At 36.4% G+C, this 17,502-nt stretch overlaps 1 protein-coding gene across 26 annotated transcripts in view; it reads right to left on the bottom strand.

The window, feature by feature from the left end:
* Positions 1-17,502, bottom strand: part of CCDC18 (coiled-coil domain containing 18) — a 110,259-nt gene that overhangs the window by 52,447 nt on the left and 40,310 nt on the right. For all 26 annotated transcript variants that reach the window (XM_060411794.1, XM_060411810.1, XM_060411758.1 and 23 more), the window contains 4 exons: positions 15,430-15,587; positions 5,353-5,573; positions 4,154-4,264; positions 3,553-3,684 (listed from right to left, as the gene is read on the bottom strand). In XM_060411794.1, coding sequence (XP_060267777.1) covers positions 3,553-3,684; positions 4,154-4,264; positions 5,353-5,573; positions 15,430-15,587 — 622 coding nt within the window. The remainder of the gene's footprint in view (positions 1-3,552; positions 3,685-4,153; positions 4,265-5,352; positions 5,574-15,429; positions 15,588-17,502) is intronic.

Raw genomic sequence — 17,502 nt, 5'->3', positions numbered from 1 at the left:
GTCTTCCACACTGCAGGCAGATTCTTAACCACTTGAGCCACCAGGGAAGCCCCAAAGAAAACATAAATAGAAACATATTCCATGTTCACAGATTAGAAGATTTAATACTGTTAAAATGTCAGTATTACTCAAAATAATATAATCTCTTTTAAAATCCCAAAGACCTTTTTTTCTGAAACAGAAAAACCCATCTTAAAATTCTTATGAAATCTCAGGGGACCGTGAACAGCTAAAACAAACTTGAAAATGAACAAAACTGGAGTATCCTCACTTCCTGACTTCAAACCTATCAATATTACAAAGCTACAGTAACAAAACCAGTGTGAAGTGGGATAAGACAAATATATACACCAATGGAATAGAATCAAGAGCCCAGAAATAAATACTCACACATATGGTCAAATGATTTTGACAAGGTAGCCAAGATCATTCAGTATGGGGAAATGACAGCCCTTCCAACAAACGGTGCAGATAAAACTGGACATCCACATGCAAAAGAATGAAGTGAGACCCTTACCTAACACCACACATAAAAATTAACTCAAAATGGACAAAAGACATAAATGTCAGACATTAAAAACAAGAAGTCTTGGAAGAAATCTTGTAACAAAAGTTGCATGACATTTGATTTAGTAAAAATTTCTTAAATATGACACCAAAGATGCAGGCAACAAAAGAAAAAATAGACAAATTAGAATTCATGAAAATTCTAATATTCTGTGTACCCAAAGACTCTCAATAGAGTAAAAAGGAAACCAACAGAATGGCAGACTATTTGCAAATCATATATCCGGTCCCATTACTTCATGGGAAATAGATGGGAAAACAGTGGAAACTGTCAGACTTTATTTTTTGGGGCTCCAAAATCACTGCAGATGGTGACTGCAGCCATGAAATTAAAAGACGCTTACTCCTTGGAAGAAAAGTTATGACCAACCTAGATAGCACGTTCAAAAGCAGAGATATTACTTTGCCAACTAAGGTCCGTCTAGTCAAGGCTATGGTTTTTCCAGTAGTCATGTATGGATGTGAAAGTTGGACTGTGAAGAAGGCTGAGCACCGAAGAACTGATGCTTTTGAACTGTGGTGTTGGAGAAGACTCTTGAGAGTCCCTTGGACTGCAAGGAGATCCAACCAGTCCATTCTGAAGGACATCAGCCCTAGGATTTCTTTGGAAGGAATGATGCTAAAGCTGAAACTCCAGGACTATGGCCACCTCGTGTGAAGAGTTGACTCATTGGAAAAGACTTTTTGATGCTGGGAGGGATTGAGGGCAGGAGGAGAAGGGGACGACAGAGGATGAGATGGCTGGATGGCGTCACTCACTCGATGGATGTGAGTCTGAGTGAACTCCAGGAGCTGGTGATGGACAGGGAGGCCTGGAGTGCTGTGATTCATGGGGTCGCAAAGAGTCGGACATGACTGAGTGACTGAACTGAACTGAACTGAATACCTGATAAGGGATCAGTATCAAGAATATATAGAGAAGTCCTGAAACTCACTAACAGTATAAAAACAACCCAATTTTAAAAATGGTCATAGGAACTGAATACACGTTTCTCTAAAGATATATGACTGGCTAACAAAGACATGAAAAGATTCTCAATATCACTGATCATTAGGGAAATGCAAATTAAAATTACAGTGAAATGCCACCTCACACTCATCAGGATTGTTGTTTCTCAGTTGCTAAATTGTATCCAACTCTTTGTGATGCCATGGATTGCAGCAAGCCAGGCTTCTCAATCCTCCACTATCTCCCAGAGTTTGCTCAAATTCATGTCCATTGAGTTAGTGATGCTATCCAACCATCTGATCCTCTGCCACCCACTTCTCCTTTTGCCTTCAATCTTTCCCAGAATCAGAGTCTTTTCCAAGGAGCTGGCTCTTTGAATCAGACAGCCAAAGTATTGGAGCTTCAGCTTCAGCATCAATCCTACCAATGAATATTAAGGGTTGGCTGCCTTTAGGATTGACTGGTTCAATCTCCTAAAGAATATTATTCCTGGACATAAAATTCTAGGTTGACAATTTTTCTCTGAGCAGTCAAAAAAATATGTTCTTCAGTCTTCTAACCTTCACAGTTTCTTATTTTTGATGAGAAGTCTACAGTAATTTTAATCTTTGTTCCTCTATGCAATGTGTTATTTATCTCTGACTGCTTTCAAGATTTTCAGCAACCATTTTGATGTGTCTTGAAGTTATTTCTTTGCTTCCAGTCCCATCACTTCATGGTAAACAGATGGGGGAAAAAGTGAAAACAGTAACAGACTTTTATTTTCCTGGGCTCCAAAATCACTGCGGACAGTGACTACAGCCATGAAATTAAAAGATGCTTGCTCCTTGGAAGAAAAGCTATGACAAACCTGGACAGCATATTAAAAAGCAGAGACATCACTTTGCCAACAAAGGTCCATATACTCAAAGCTATGGTTTTTATAGTCATCATGCATGGATGTGAGATGGACCATAACATAAAGAAGATTGAGCACTGAAGAACTGATGGTGAACTGTGGTTCTGGAGAAGACTCTTGAGAGTCCTTTGGACAGCAAGGAAATCAAACCAGTCAATCCTAAAGGAAACCAATCCTGAATATTCATTGGAAAGACTGAAGCTGAAGCTCCAATACTCTGGCCACCTAATACAAAGAGTTGACTCACTGGAAAAGACCCTGATGCTGGGAAAGCTTGAGAGCAGGAGGAAAAGGGGACAACAGAGGATGACGTGGTTGGATGGCATCATCAAGTCAATGGATGTGAGTCTGAGCAAACACCATGAGCTAGAGAAGGACAGGGAAGCCTGGTGTGATACAATCCACGGGGTCATAAAGAGTTGGATACAACTGAGCGACTGAACAACAACAAAAACCCTCTTTAAGCTTACTGAATTTATAAATTTATTTCCTTCACAAGTTGGCAAAATTTTAATCATTATTCCTTCAAATACTTTTTGTACCAGTCTCATTCTTCTCCTCTTTGGTACTCTGGTGACATAAATGTTAGACCTTCTGATATTATTCAACAGGTCTCTAAGGCTATGTTTGTTTTTTTCCCAAATTTTCTTTCTCTCTGTTGCTCAGACTAATTTCTATTGCTCTATATTATAAGCTTATATTTGTGTGCATTAAATATTAATACATTCTGCTATTAAACCCATCCAAACTTTCTTTTATTTAGTCTTGTGCTTCTGGTCTCACACTTCCTCCTTTACTTTTGTTTTTGCTCTTCACTTTTAACTCAAGATCAAGAGAGCTTCTACTCAACCAATCTTCAGGCAAATGATATCTCTAGTGGAAAAAGAGTTACAGAATCACTCTAGTTTGATAATGTCAAAAAATAATGACTGAAACAAATGTCAGGAGTACTAAAGGAGAAGCACTGTAAAATGATCTAGAAGTAATGGGATTCTAACTATAGTACTTCCTACTAGCTTTTCTATGTCTTGTTTCCTAATATATTTAAATTAAAAAAGCTAAGTTAGTAATGTTTAAGATTTTCAGATTTCATATTCTAAATATATATTTACTTATAAAAACATAATTAATATCTTACTCTTTCAATCTGCTTTTCCATCTCTTTATGCTGGTCAAGATGAATTTTCTTTGCCTTTTCAAAAGCTAAACAAATTTTCTCATGCTCTGTATTTATATTGGTTTCCAGGCTCCTAATCTTTTCATTCTTTTCCTAGAAATACAAAAACACTTTAAAAGAATATAATTAAGAACTAGTTTTTCATAAAAGTACATTAGAAAAAAAATATTAGTAAAGCACAAAATTTATTATACTCTATTCTTTAAAGAATCACAATAGTCAATGTCAAGCTTTAAGAATATTTCAATAATTATAAAAAAGACAAAGCAGTTATTTTAAAAACTGTATCAAAATGATAAGATCAAACTATTTAAAAATCCGTGAAACAACAAAGAACTACTACCAGTTCCTTCAATTCTACTAAAATAAAAATAAGAAACTTTAGATAACAACTTTCCATATTAACTTAAAAATACAGAACTAAAAACTGAAAGAATCTGATATAATTTATACTTTCCTACATGGTATATTTTAGAATAATTACGCTAAAACAAATATGTTGTTACAAATTAAGTTCCTTAAAGACACAGTAAATTTGTAGCAAAAAAAAGGTAATTTTTACCATAAGTTCCTGTTCCAGTTCTGCATTTTTTGCAGCAATGGAGGAATAAGCAACTATTTTTTCTTCTAGCTGTTTTTCTAAAGTTAAAAGTTGAGAACATTTCTTTGTCATCTGAAAACACATTGAAATAAATTTAAAATTATTTTTAAAAAATGACAATTCAGAAGAAAAACATTGAAGGGAAGAGCAGAATATGACACATCCTATTCCATTAATTCAGACACCTATGTTCAAACAGGACCACATCCAACCCATTTTGTAAAAGTAGCTGTTAAAGACTGAAATTAGGACAATAAAATGTTAACAGCAGTATTTCTATTGGTAGAATTACCAATGTTTTCATTTCTTTTTTGTCCCTTTCTGTATTTTCAACAAGACTGTGCTAATATTTTAATTAAAAAAAAGTTATTAACCTTAGTACCTGACACGTTTCCAAGTAAGCTCATGGCTGTAATTATCAACTGACTCTCTTTTCTGTTATTAACATAAGTTCCTATCCCACAGGTCTTATCCCTAGTCTTGGCTATAGACTTTAAGATGAGAAATCAGACATTTAAAAAGCGCCCTCCAAAGAGCGGCAACCTGTGATTTGAAGGGTGACTGTAGCATATACACATGTGGTCCTAGTACACAATTACCTAATAAGGCATCCTTGTTCTGTCCTCAGTGGAAATGAAGATCAGATATTCATAAAACATACAGTATCCCCTTTTCAGGATATAATCCAAAGATACCTGCATCAGATTTATATGTAGCAGTTTAAAAATGCAAATTCCTTAGCATTACTCCATACCTACTGAATCAGAACCACTTGAATAGGACACAAAACCTGCATGTTTAACAAGCTTTCCAGGTGGCTCTACTATTTGCTAAAATACCAAACCCTCTATTACTACTTGTTTTTTTCCAATTACATAATCCGAATTTTTTACTTGTAAATATGTATTAGCCATATTAACTTATACTTGGAAGAAATAATAGAAAGTACAGTTTAAGTCCCACCAAATTTAGCCACTGTTTTCCTACTTTTAACATATATTAAAACCCAAAAGTTTCCAAATATAATTTTAAAAGAAGTTATAACTTATAGGATACCATTTTTTTAAGTGTATAAATCTCATCTTTAACAATTTTTACAAAACTATACAGCACTTTTTTCTTCTCTCAAAATTCAGTACATATAGCTAGTTTAAGCTTACTTCACTTTCAAGTTTGCTAGAGTTTGAAGCTTTCTCTAGCAGCTCCTCTTGAATGAGTTGAAACTGACTAGTTCTGTGTGCCATGTTAACCTTCAGATCAGAATTCTCAGCTTCTATTTGCATCAACTTATCACGTAATTCTTCTATTCCAGAAGCAAGTCTTTGCCTTTCTCTTTCATATTGCTTGTTCATAGTATGCTGATTTTGATCTTTTAAACTTTCTGTTAATAAACATAAAAGGAAAACTGTTATCTATATAACTCAAAGAATAAAAACTCATTTCAATGTTGAAAGATTTAATCATATTTACTTTCTGATCTAAAGAATACTAAAGTGGATGAAACATAAATTAAAGAAAATATAATGAAGAAACACGGTAAGCAAAGTACTTTCTATTATTAAATATATAAAGCAGGAATAAGTTCTGACTCAACTCACTTTTCTAGACTATCACTTCATAACATAAGGACTATCTTTTTGTACCACAAAGAGCCCTTCTCCATCTTTAAAAACCTCACTGTTGAAAACAAAACAAAACATAAAAACACTGTCTTATCTCCTTAAACCAAAATTTATCATAAATTTATTTAGATAACTTGATCACTTTGATATATTGTATACAGATGCAAACTGAAACCCAAAAACACTGAATCCTTCATATTCCAAGCCAAATGATGAGAATTCAGTAATGCTCTTTAAAACTACTGAGGGTTATCAGAGGTAGTTGTTGGAATATACCTATTCTCCATTATAAAGGTATACACTATTGCCGACTGAAAGGTAAACAAGCTTTCAGGGGTGCTTTAAAGTAGATGCACAGTGTAGATGACTGCATGAGAATACATAGATGTGTAAACAAGTAGAGAAACTATGCCTTCAAGGGTTGCATAAGTACTATTTCCCATCAATTCTCCATATCCCTAATAATTCACTTTCTAAACAATCTACTATTGACTCCATTCTTCTTTGATGTTAGAGAATATATAACATATATTCTCACAACCTCTAATTAGAATTCCCTCTGCTGATTCCATCATTCTCGACTGTATTCCTTCTAATCACTTAAGATATCTAATCTTCTCTACCATCATTTCTGCTAGCAATGCATTGTATTTGAAGGTAGCACATGACACCACTCTCTAATGGCAGAAAGTGAAGAGGAACTAAGGAGCCTATTGAAGGTGATAGAGGAGAGTGAAAAAGCTGGCTTAAAACTCAACATTCAAAAAACGAAAATCATGGCATCTGGTCCATTCAATTCACTCAGTCATGTCCGACTCTTTGCAACCCCATGGACTGCAGCAAGCCAGGCTTCCCTGTCCATCACCAACTCCTGAAGCTTGCTCAAACTCATGTCCATCAAGTCGGTGATGCCATCCAACCATCTCATCCTGTGTCATCCCCTTCTCCTCCTGCCTTCAATCTTTCCCAGCATCAGGGTCTTTTCCAATGAGTCAGTTCTTCACATCAGGTGGCCAAAGTATTGGAGTTTCAGCTTCAGCATCAGTCTTTCCAATGAATATTCAGGACTGATTTCCTTTAGGATTGACTGGCTGGATCTTCTTGAAGTTGAAGGGACTCTCAAGAGTCTTCTCCAACACCACAGTTCAAAAGCATCAATTCTTCAGTGCTCAGCTTTCATTATAGTCCAACTCTCACATCCAAACATGACTACTGGAAAAACCATAGCTTTGACTAGACGGACCTTTGTTGGCAAAGTAATGTTTCTTCTCTTCAACACACCTGAACTACTTCAACCAGTCCCATCACTTCATGGCAAACAGATGGGGAAACAATGGAAACAGTGACAGACTTTATTTTCTTGGTCTCCAAAATCACTGCAGAGCAGACATGAAATCAAAAGACACTTGCTCCTTGGAAGAAAAGCTATGACAAACCTAGACAGCGTATTAAAAAACAGAGACATCACTTTGCCAACAAAGGTCCATATAGTCAAAGCTATGGTTTTTACAGTAGTCATGTACAGATGTGAGATGGACCATAAAGAAGGCTGTTGTTGTTATTGTTCAGTCACCCAGTCATGACAGACTCTTCACAACCCCATGGACTGCAGTACACCAAGCCTCCCTGTCCTTCGTCATCTCCCAGAGTTTGCCCAAGTTCATGTTCATTGCATCAGTGATGCCTTGCAGCCATGTCATCCTCTGACGCCCTTTCCTCCTTCTGCCTTCAATCTTTCCCAGCATCAGGGTCTTTTCCAGTGAGTCGGTTCTTCACATCAGGTGGCCAAAGTATTGGAGTTTCAGCTTCAGCATCAGTCCTTCCAGTGAATATTCAGGGTTGATTTCCCTTAAGATTGACTGGTTTGATTTCCTTGCTGTCCAAGGGACTTTCATCAGGAGTCTTCTCCAGCACAGTTCAAAGGTATCAATTCTTTGGTGTTCTGCCTTCTTTATGGTCCAGCTCTCATGACCATATATGACCACTGGGAAGACCATAGCCTTGACTACACGGACCTTTGTCGGCAGAGTAGTCTCTGCTCTGTCTAGGTTTGTCATCACTTTCCTGCAAAGAGGCAATCATCTTCTGATTTTATGGCTCTTTTGGAGCCCCAAAAGAGGAAATCTATCACTACTTCCACATTTTCCCCTTCTATCTGAAGGATGAGCACCACAGAATTGATGCTTTACATTGCGGTGCTGGAGAAGACTCTTGAGAGTCTCTTGGACTGCAAGGAGATCAAACCAGTCAATCCTGGAGAAAATCAACCCTGAATATTAACTGGAAGGACTGATGCTGAAGCTCCAATACTTTGGCCACCTGATGTGAAGAGCTGACTTATTGGAAAAGACCCTGATGCTGGGAAAAACTGAGGGCAGGAGGAGAAGGGGAAGATGGAGGATGAGATGGTTGGATGGCATCATTGACTCAACAGACACGAATTTCAGTAAACTCCAGGAGATAGCGAAGGACAGTCTGGTGTGCTGCAGTCCACTGGGTCACAGAGTTGGACATGGCTGAGCAACTGAACAACAACAACAACCAGAAAGAGAAATTAGAGAATAATCCCATTTACAATTGAATCAAAAAGAATTAAATAGTTAGGAATAAATATAACCAAATAGGTAAAAGATCTGTATACTGAAAACTGTAAGACACTGATGAAAGAAACTGAAGACAAATAAATAGAAAGACTTTTCATCCTCATGGATTACAAGAATTAACACTGTGAAAATATTTATATTACTGTAAGTGATCTACGATTCAATTCAACCCCTATCAAAATTCCAAAGGTATTTTTCACAGAAATTGAATAAACAAGCCTCAAATTTATATGGAACTACAAAAGAGAAAGAAGAACAAAACTGAAGGCATTATACTACCTGGTTTCAAACTATGTGACAAATCTATAGCAATCAAAAAAGTATAACACTGGCATAAAAACAGACACATAGATCAATGGGACAAAAACAGAAAGATCATAAATAATGGTCAATTCATTTACAACAAAGGAATGAAGAATATTCCACAGGGAAAGAATAGTCTCTTCAATAAACAGTGTCAGGAAAACTGGACAGCAACATATAAAAGAATGAAATTTGACAATTATCTTACACCATACACAAAAATTAACCTAAAGACGGATTAAAGACATGAACTGTGAACATAAGACATGAAGTATAAAATTCCTAGAAAAAAAACAACATCACAGACTGTCAGCTATTAGACAGTTATGTAATAGCAATGAGACAGTTACAGTCTCAGCAGTAACTGTCTTTTGGTGATTTTTCTTTTTTTTTTTTTTGCATTTTACATCAAAAGCAAAAGCAAATGAGCAGGACTATATCAAACTAAAAAGTTCTTATACAGCAAAGGAAACCATCAACAAAATGAAAAGTCAACTTATGGAATGGGAGAAAATATTTACAAATCATTTATCTGGTAAGGGGTTAATAGCCTGAACATATTTAAAAAATCACAACTCAACACCAAAAATAAAGGCAGAGAATCTGAACAGACATTTTTCCAGAGAAGACACCAACGGCCAATAGGTACAAACAACACTAAGCATCATGAAACTCGAAATCAGAACTACAATAACATAACAACAAGATTCTAATTTGAATAGCACAGGAAACTATATTCAGTATAGTTTATCTTGTGATAAACCATAATGAAAAAGAATAGAAAAAAGAATGTATATTTGTGTATAATTGAGTCACTTTGCCTACAGTAGAGATTGATACATTATAAATTAACTATTATGTTTCGATTTAAAAAAATAGCCAACAAGGACCTACTATATAGCACAGGGAACTCTACTCAATATTCTGTAATATCCTAAATAGAAAGAGAATTTGAATAAGAATGGGAAAAAGATTAAATTAAATCAAAAAATTAAGAAAAAAACTCACAGTGAGCTATCACTTGACAGCTGTTAGAAAGGCTGTATATAAAAGATGAGCTATAATAACTACTGGTGAGGATGTTGAGAAAAATGAATCCTGTATACTGCTGGTGGGAATGTTAATTGGCGCAGTAACTATGAAGAACAGTATGGCAGTTCCTCAAAAAATTAAAAACAGAACTACCATAAGATCTAGCAATCCCACTTCTGGATATTATCTGAAAGAAAATCTGTATGGAAACAAAAAATCCCAAAGCCAAAACAGTCTACAGAAAGAAGAACAAAGCTCAGAGTATGATGCTCTATGATCTGAAACTATTCTACAGATCTATAGTAATCAAAATGGTATGGCACTGGCACAAAACTAGACACACAGTTCAATGGAACAAAGTAGATAGTCCAGAAATAAACTCACATTTTATGTTCAATTAATCTATGGCAAAGAAGCGAGAATATACAATCGGAAAAAGACAGCCCCTCTAATAAATGGACAGAGATATGCAAAAGAATCTAAATGGGCTACTTTCTTAAACCACATACAACAATAAACTCACTATGGAGTAAAGACAAAGATAAGATCTGAAATCATCGTATTTCTAGTAGAAAACACAGGCAGTAAGCTCTCTGACATTAGTCTTAGCAATATTTTTGGGGTCTCCTCAGGCAAGGAAAACAAGAGCAATAATAAACAAGTAGGACTACATCAAACTAAAATGCTTTTGCACAATGAATGAAATTATCAACAAAATGAGGTACCCTACTGAATGCTGCTAAGTCACTTCAGTCGTGTCCGACTCTGTGCAACCCCATAGGTGGCAGCCCACCAGGAGGAAATATTTGCAAATGATATAATTTGATAAGGGGTTAATATCCAAAATATACAAAGAACTCACACAGCTCAATATCACTAAAACAACCTGATTTTAAATACAGGCAGAGGACATGAATAGACATTTTTCCAAAGAACACATACAGATGCCAACAGGCACATGAAAAGATTCTCAACAACTTTTATCACCAGGGAAATACAAATCAAAACCACAATGAACTACCTCAAACCTATCAGAATGGTTATTATCAAAAACACAACAAATAACAACTGTTAACAAGAATGTGGAGAGAAGTGCACTTTTAGTGCACTGCTAGAGAGAACACAAATTGGTAGAGACGCTGTTGAATACAGTATGGGGGTGCCTTTTTTTCTCAACTACCATATGACCCAGTAATTACACTTTTGGGTATGCTTCTGAATAAAATAAAATACTAGTTAGAAAATATATCTGTACTCCTATATTCATTGCAGCATATTTTACAACAGCCTAGATAGAAAGTGAAAGTGAAAGTGAAGTCACTCAGTCGTGTCCAACTCTTTACGACCCTGTGGACTGTAGGCCACCAGGCTCCTGCATCCACGGGATTTCCCAAGCAAGAATACTGGAGTGGGTTGCCATTTCCTTCTCCAGGGCATCTTCCAGACCCAGAGATTGAACCCAGGTCTCCCACATTGCAGATAGATGCTTTAAACTTTGAGCCACCAGGGAAGCCCATCTCACATATGGTAGCAATCTAAGTGTCCATCAATTGATAAATGGATAAAGAAGGTATATATACAGAATATATTTATAAAATAGAATATTAATCAGACATAAAACAGACTGAAATCCTGACTATTTGCAACAGCATGGATTGATCTAGAGGGTATTATGATAAGTAAAATAAGCTAGACAGAGGAAAAACAAATATTGTATTATTTCATTCATATAAAATTTACATATGGAATCTAAAAAACAAAACAAATGAACAAACATAACAAAAAAGAAACACACTCAAACAGAGAACCACCTGGTGGCTGCAGCTGGGAAGGGGGAAGGGAAAGGAGATGAGTAAAATAGGTGAGAGAGACTAAGAGGCACAAACTTGGTTATAAAATAAATGAATCGTGGAGATAAAAGGTACAGTATGGCCAATACAGTAAATAATATCCTAGTAACATTGTATGGCATCAAATGGTAACTAGACTTATCATGGTGATTTTGTAATGTCCAATCATTATGTTGTACAGCTTGAACTAACATAGTGTTGTAGGTCAATTACATTTACTTTAAAATAAAGACAGAAAAAAAAAAAAAAGAAGGAAGGGGCAATATTCAAATTTTTTAAAGCAACAAATAAATAAAATGAGGAGAGTCTTAAAAAGACTACTTAATAACCTAGATAAACATATATAAGGAATTCAACTGATCTGCTATTACAGTAAGTCCCCTACATATAAATGAGTTCCATTCTGAGAGCACGTTCATTAAGTCCAACAAAGGTAGCTGCAATCAGCTATTTTTCACACAAATACTTAAAAAAAAATTTTTTTTTAACTTACAGTACAGTACCTTGGAAAGTACAGTGGTACAGTATAACAGCTGGTACCTGTTAGCAGTACCAGCTACATCACCACTGCTTTTATGCTTGCTTCTGGACATTCAGAAAACTGAGATCATGGCATCTGGTCCCATCACTTCATGGGAAATAGATGGGGAAACAGTGGAAACAGTGTCAGACTTTATTTTTGGGGGCTCCAAAATCACTGCAGATGGTGACTGCAGCCATGAAATTAAAATACACTGATTCCTTGGAAGGAAAGTTATGACCAACCTAGATAGCATATTCAAAAGCAGAGACATTACTTTGCCAACAAAGGTCCATCTAGTCAAGCCTATGGTTTTTCCAGTAGTCATGTATGGATGTGAAAGTTGGACTGTGAAGAAAGCTGAGTGCCAAAGAATTGATGCTTTTGAAGTGTGGTGTTGGAGAAGACTCTTGAGAGTCCCTTGGACTGTAAGGAGATCCAACCAGTTCATTCTGAAGGAGATCAGCCCTGGGTGTTCTTTGAAAGGGATGATGCTGAAGCTGAAACTCCAATACTTTGGTCACCTCATGCGAAGAGTTGACTCATTGGAAAAGACTGATGCTGGGAGGGATTGGGGGCAGGAGGAGAAGGGGACAACAGAGGACAAGATGGCTCGATGGCATCACTGACTCGATGGATGTGAGTTTGAGTGAACTCCGGGAGTTGGTGATGGACAGGGAGGCCTGGTGTGCTGCAATTCATGGGGTCGCAGAGTCAGACACGACTGAGCGACTGAACTGAACTGGACATCTTGGGCTTGAAAGAAAGATACTGTACTCTGTAATGTAAAGGACACAAAAGCACAGCCACTTGTAGAGGATGCACACATGTGACAATATGCCAGACATGTGAACTAATTTATGTGGGTGGACACGCGAATGCACGCTCACATCTTTCAAAGTTTGCAGCTTGAAGGTTTGTATGTAGGATACTTAATGGTATTACAAATACTGCAAGTTTTCTTCTATACAGTGGTTTCTTCATGTTAATTACTGGTTAAGAACCAAGTATGTTACCCATGGTGGATTCATGTCAATGTATGGCAAAACCAATACAGTATTGTAAAGTTAAAAATACATATATATACATATATATATAAAATCTCTAGGTCCATCCAAAAAAAAAAAAAAAAGCTGGTCCTAATGTACAGTATAACGACAATAGGTTATACTGTTGTATATTAAAAAGTTGTTAACAGAGTAGATGTTAAGACATTCTCCTTTTTATTTTTTGGTATATATACGAGATGATGTATGTTAACCAATTTACTGTGAAAATCATTTCATGGTATATGTAAATTAAGTTATTATGCTATACACAGTTAGAGAAGGCAATGGCACCCAACTCCAGTACTCTTGCCTGGAAAAAAAATCCCATGGCCTGAGGAGCCTGGTGGGCTGCAGTCCATGGAGTGGCTAAGAGTCGGACACAACTGAGCGACTTCCCTTTCACTTTTCACTCTCATGCATTGGAGAAGGAAATGGCAACCCACTCCAGTGTTCTTGCCTGGAGAATCCCAGGGACAGGGGAGCCTGGTGGGCTTCCGTCTATGGGGTCGCACAGAGTCGGACATGACTGAAGTGACTTAGCAGCACAGCAGCAGCAGCTATACACAGTGCTGTATGTCAACTATATCTCAAGAGAACTGCAAAATAATTTCACCAAGTAATTACAGAATACAGAATTTTTTCAAGTGAATCAGGAATATTCATCAAGAGAGACCATATGCTGGCCAATAAACTGAGCTTCAAAAAACATTTAAAAAATTCAAATCAGGTTCTTTCATGAATTCATTTGTTTAATGAAAACAACTAATGTTCACCACTAATAACAGAGATATCTGGAAAATGACTAAATATTTGGAAATAAACATATATAGGAGATATTAAAATGTAAGAAAAGACATGAATAAAATGTAAACATAACCTAAAATTAGGTTATACAGCTAATTTTAATCAGCTGAAGATACAGCTGAAGTATTGCCTAAAAGTAAGTTTATACCCTTAAATATTTTTGTAAAGGAAGATTTAAAGTCAATAATCTAAGCTTTCACTTTAAGAAAATTTTAAAAAGAAGAGAATATTAAGCCCAAAGTAACTGGGAAGGAATATATGGAACCTGAAGGAAATATTATACAATAGTCCTCTTTTATGCTCAGTTTCACATTCTGAGGTTTCAGTTACCTGCTGTCAACTAAGGCTTGAATATAATACATGGAAAATTCCAGAAATAAACAATTCCTAAGTTGTAAACTGCGTGGCATTCTGAGTGGTGTGATAAAGTCTTACACTGTCCCTTGTCATCCAGCTCCAAATTGCCAAGGATGTAAATAATCCTTTTGTCCTGGTATGTGCCTTTTAGCCACTTAGTGGTCAACTAGGTTATCAAATCAACTGTTGCAGTATCATGATGCATGTGTTTAAGTAATACTTATTTTACTTAATAACGGTCCCGAACTGCAAGAGTAGTAATGCTAGAAATCCAAATATTCCAAAAAGAAGCTGTAATGTGCTTCAGTGAAAAGGTGAAAGTTCTAGATTTAATAAGGAAAGAAAAAAGTTATATGCTGAGGGTGCTAAGATCTATAGTAAGAATCTTCTATCCATGAAATTGTGAAAAAGAAATTTGTGTTATTTTGCTATCATAGGTCAAACTGTAAAAGTTACAGCCACAACGTGTGAAGATGAAAAAGCCATTTAAAGTGTGCAACAGAGGGAAAGGCAGAGAGACCACATAATAACTTTTATTATTATAGTATACTGTTATAATTATTCTATTTTATTGTTAGTTATTGTTGTTAACCACTTACTGTGCCTAATTTACAAATTAAACTTTATCATTTGTATGTACAGGAAAAAACTTTGTAGTATATAGGGGTCAGTACCACCTGTAGCTTCAGGCATTCACTGAAGGTCTCAGAACATATTCTGGGAGGATAGGCAGGGACTACTGTATGTCTTAACTGTGTGATGGTAACAAGGGTACATACGTATAAAAAAACAAACCTTTGACAAAATGTACTGAATTTCTTATTTTAGATGGATGCATCATAAAATGTAAGGAAATCTTACTTTTAAAAAGTGTATTTTTAAACAATGATGCAACATTTAATGATTTTGAAACAATTTTTTCTGTCTTATCAACACTAAGTAGTAATAACAGATTATCAGGTGTGTTTGATAATAGAAACCAACAGATCCCGCATGCAAAAGCAACAAAAAGTACACATGACACTGTGATACAGGCATTAAAAAAAACCATCATAAAGAACTCTATAATTACAATTTGTTAAAAGAATTTAACATACCTACTTGATTACCTAGTTTTACAGGTTCTATTTCTAAACTATTTAATTTGCGACCTTCTTGGTAGTCATTACAAGCAGTAAGATTGTGAGATAACTGATTTGCAGTCAGGTTTGCCTGAAGCTTCTGAATTTCTGCCTCTTTTATTGCAAGTTTAATCCTGGCACAAAAGAAAATAAACCAAAAGCATTAGAAAGATTCTGTAAAAATATCACATCCCATTTTTCTCTTTCAAATTAAAAAAATTTTAATTAAAACTCTGATATTAGTCAACTATTGGCCAGGAACAGAAAATCTTACAAACCACTGAATACACTGTAAACAGGTTCAGTTACTTCAGAAACAGGATAGTACCTTACGGCCAGCAATTCTACTTTTAGAAACATCTGCTAGGGAAACTCTCACATATTATACAGGAAACATGTATATATACTTCACAGCATTATTTTAACAGACAAAAACTATACATACAGTAAGTCTCCTTCAAGTTGCACACCTACCAAGATGCGAATGTGCATTCTCATGTCCAATCACGTTAACTGACACGTCTGGTGCACTGTCATGTGTGTGCAGCCTCTTGCAAGGGGTTGTGCTTTTGTATCCTTTACTGTAGAGCACTGCATAGAGCACAGCAGTACATTATCTTTATTTCAAGCTCAGGATGTCCAGAAACAAGCATAAAAGCAGTGGTGATATAGGTGTTAAGAAGCTTCAAGTGATGATGTTGGAAACAAAAGTGAAAATAATTGAGAGTGGAGTCAAAAAGATGGGAGACATCGCTAGGTCTTGTAACACGAATTGCTCAACCATTGGCACAATTCCATAGAAAATGGACAAAGTTACGGAACGTGAAGTCCACTGTGCTGATGATGTCAACAATATGAAAGAAGCATGGAAAAGTGATGAAAGAGCTAGAGAAACCTCTTGGTGTGTGGAGGCAAGATAAGCATCAGTGTCAAGGCCTGCTCAGTTTAATACCGATTCAAAAAAAAACTAAAAGCCTTTATGAAGACTTTAAGAAACACAGCAAAAAAACAGTGAAAGTGAAGTCACTAAGTCGTGTCTAACTCTTGCTACCCCATGGGCTGTAGCCTACCAGGCTCCTCCATTCATGAAATTTTCCAGGCAAGAGTACTGGACTGGGTTGCCATTTCCTTCTCCAGGCGATCTTTCCAACCCAGGGATCAAACCCAGGTTTCCCACATTGTAGGCAGACGCTTTACAGTCTGAGCCACTATCGGGCACATCTTTAAAAGCCAGTCATGGCTGACTTTACCAATCCAAGGCTAGAGCCAATTTTCACAAGGTAAAAGTAAGTAGCGAGGCAGTGAATGCAGATATGGTAGCTACCCAGGAATTTCCTGAAATGATTCTGAGAAATTATTGATGAAGGCATGTATTTACCCAAGATGGTTTTTAATGTGGATGAGACAGGATTGTATGGGAAGAGAATGCCAAACCGAAGTTACGTCAGTGAGGAGGAAAAGTTGATGGCAGACTATGAAAGCAGCAAAGGATAGGATAACTATTATTTAGGGGTAACACTTTTAGCAATACGGAGCTGAAGTCTCTCAGTTCATTATTCAGGGAACTCAAGAGCCCTTAAAAACATAGCCAAGGGTTCTCTTTCTGTTGTGTGGAAGACTAACCCTAAAGCCTGGGTTATATAGGCTGTTTGCCAGGATGGTTTTGCTTGGAGAAGGATGTCCCATTCAGTATTCTTTTGCTGCTAAACAACGCTCCAGGCCATTCCCCATTCATGGGCAACTATCATCCTAACATCTAAGTAGTGCATCTGCCACCAAACACTACATTGCGCATCCAACCTAAAGACCAGGGAGTTATAGAGACTTTCAAGAAATATTATTTATGTCAGACTTTTTTCATCAAACAGTAAAGGTGAGTGACAAATCAGGAACAACCTTGCTACAATTTTGGAAGGACTGTAACATAAAAAAACATTGACTATAGGTCATAAGGGTTTCCCTGGAGGCTCAGATAGTAGAGAATCTGCCTGCACTATGGGAGACCTGGGTTCGATCCCTGGGTTGGGAAGATCCTCTGGAGAAGGGAAT

Source organism: Ovis aries, chromosome 1 (genome assembly GCF_016772045.2).
Source record: "Ovis aries strain OAR_USU_Benz2616 breed Rambouillet chromosome 1, ARS-UI_Ramb_v3.0, whole genome shotgun sequence".
In the NCBI taxonomy this organism is placed as follows: domain Eukaryota; kingdom Metazoa; phylum Chordata; class Mammalia; order Artiodactyla; family Bovidae; genus Ovis; species Ovis aries.
Note: the sequence above shows the minus strand (reverse complement) of the source record. Positions and strands in the feature narration are given on the sequence as shown.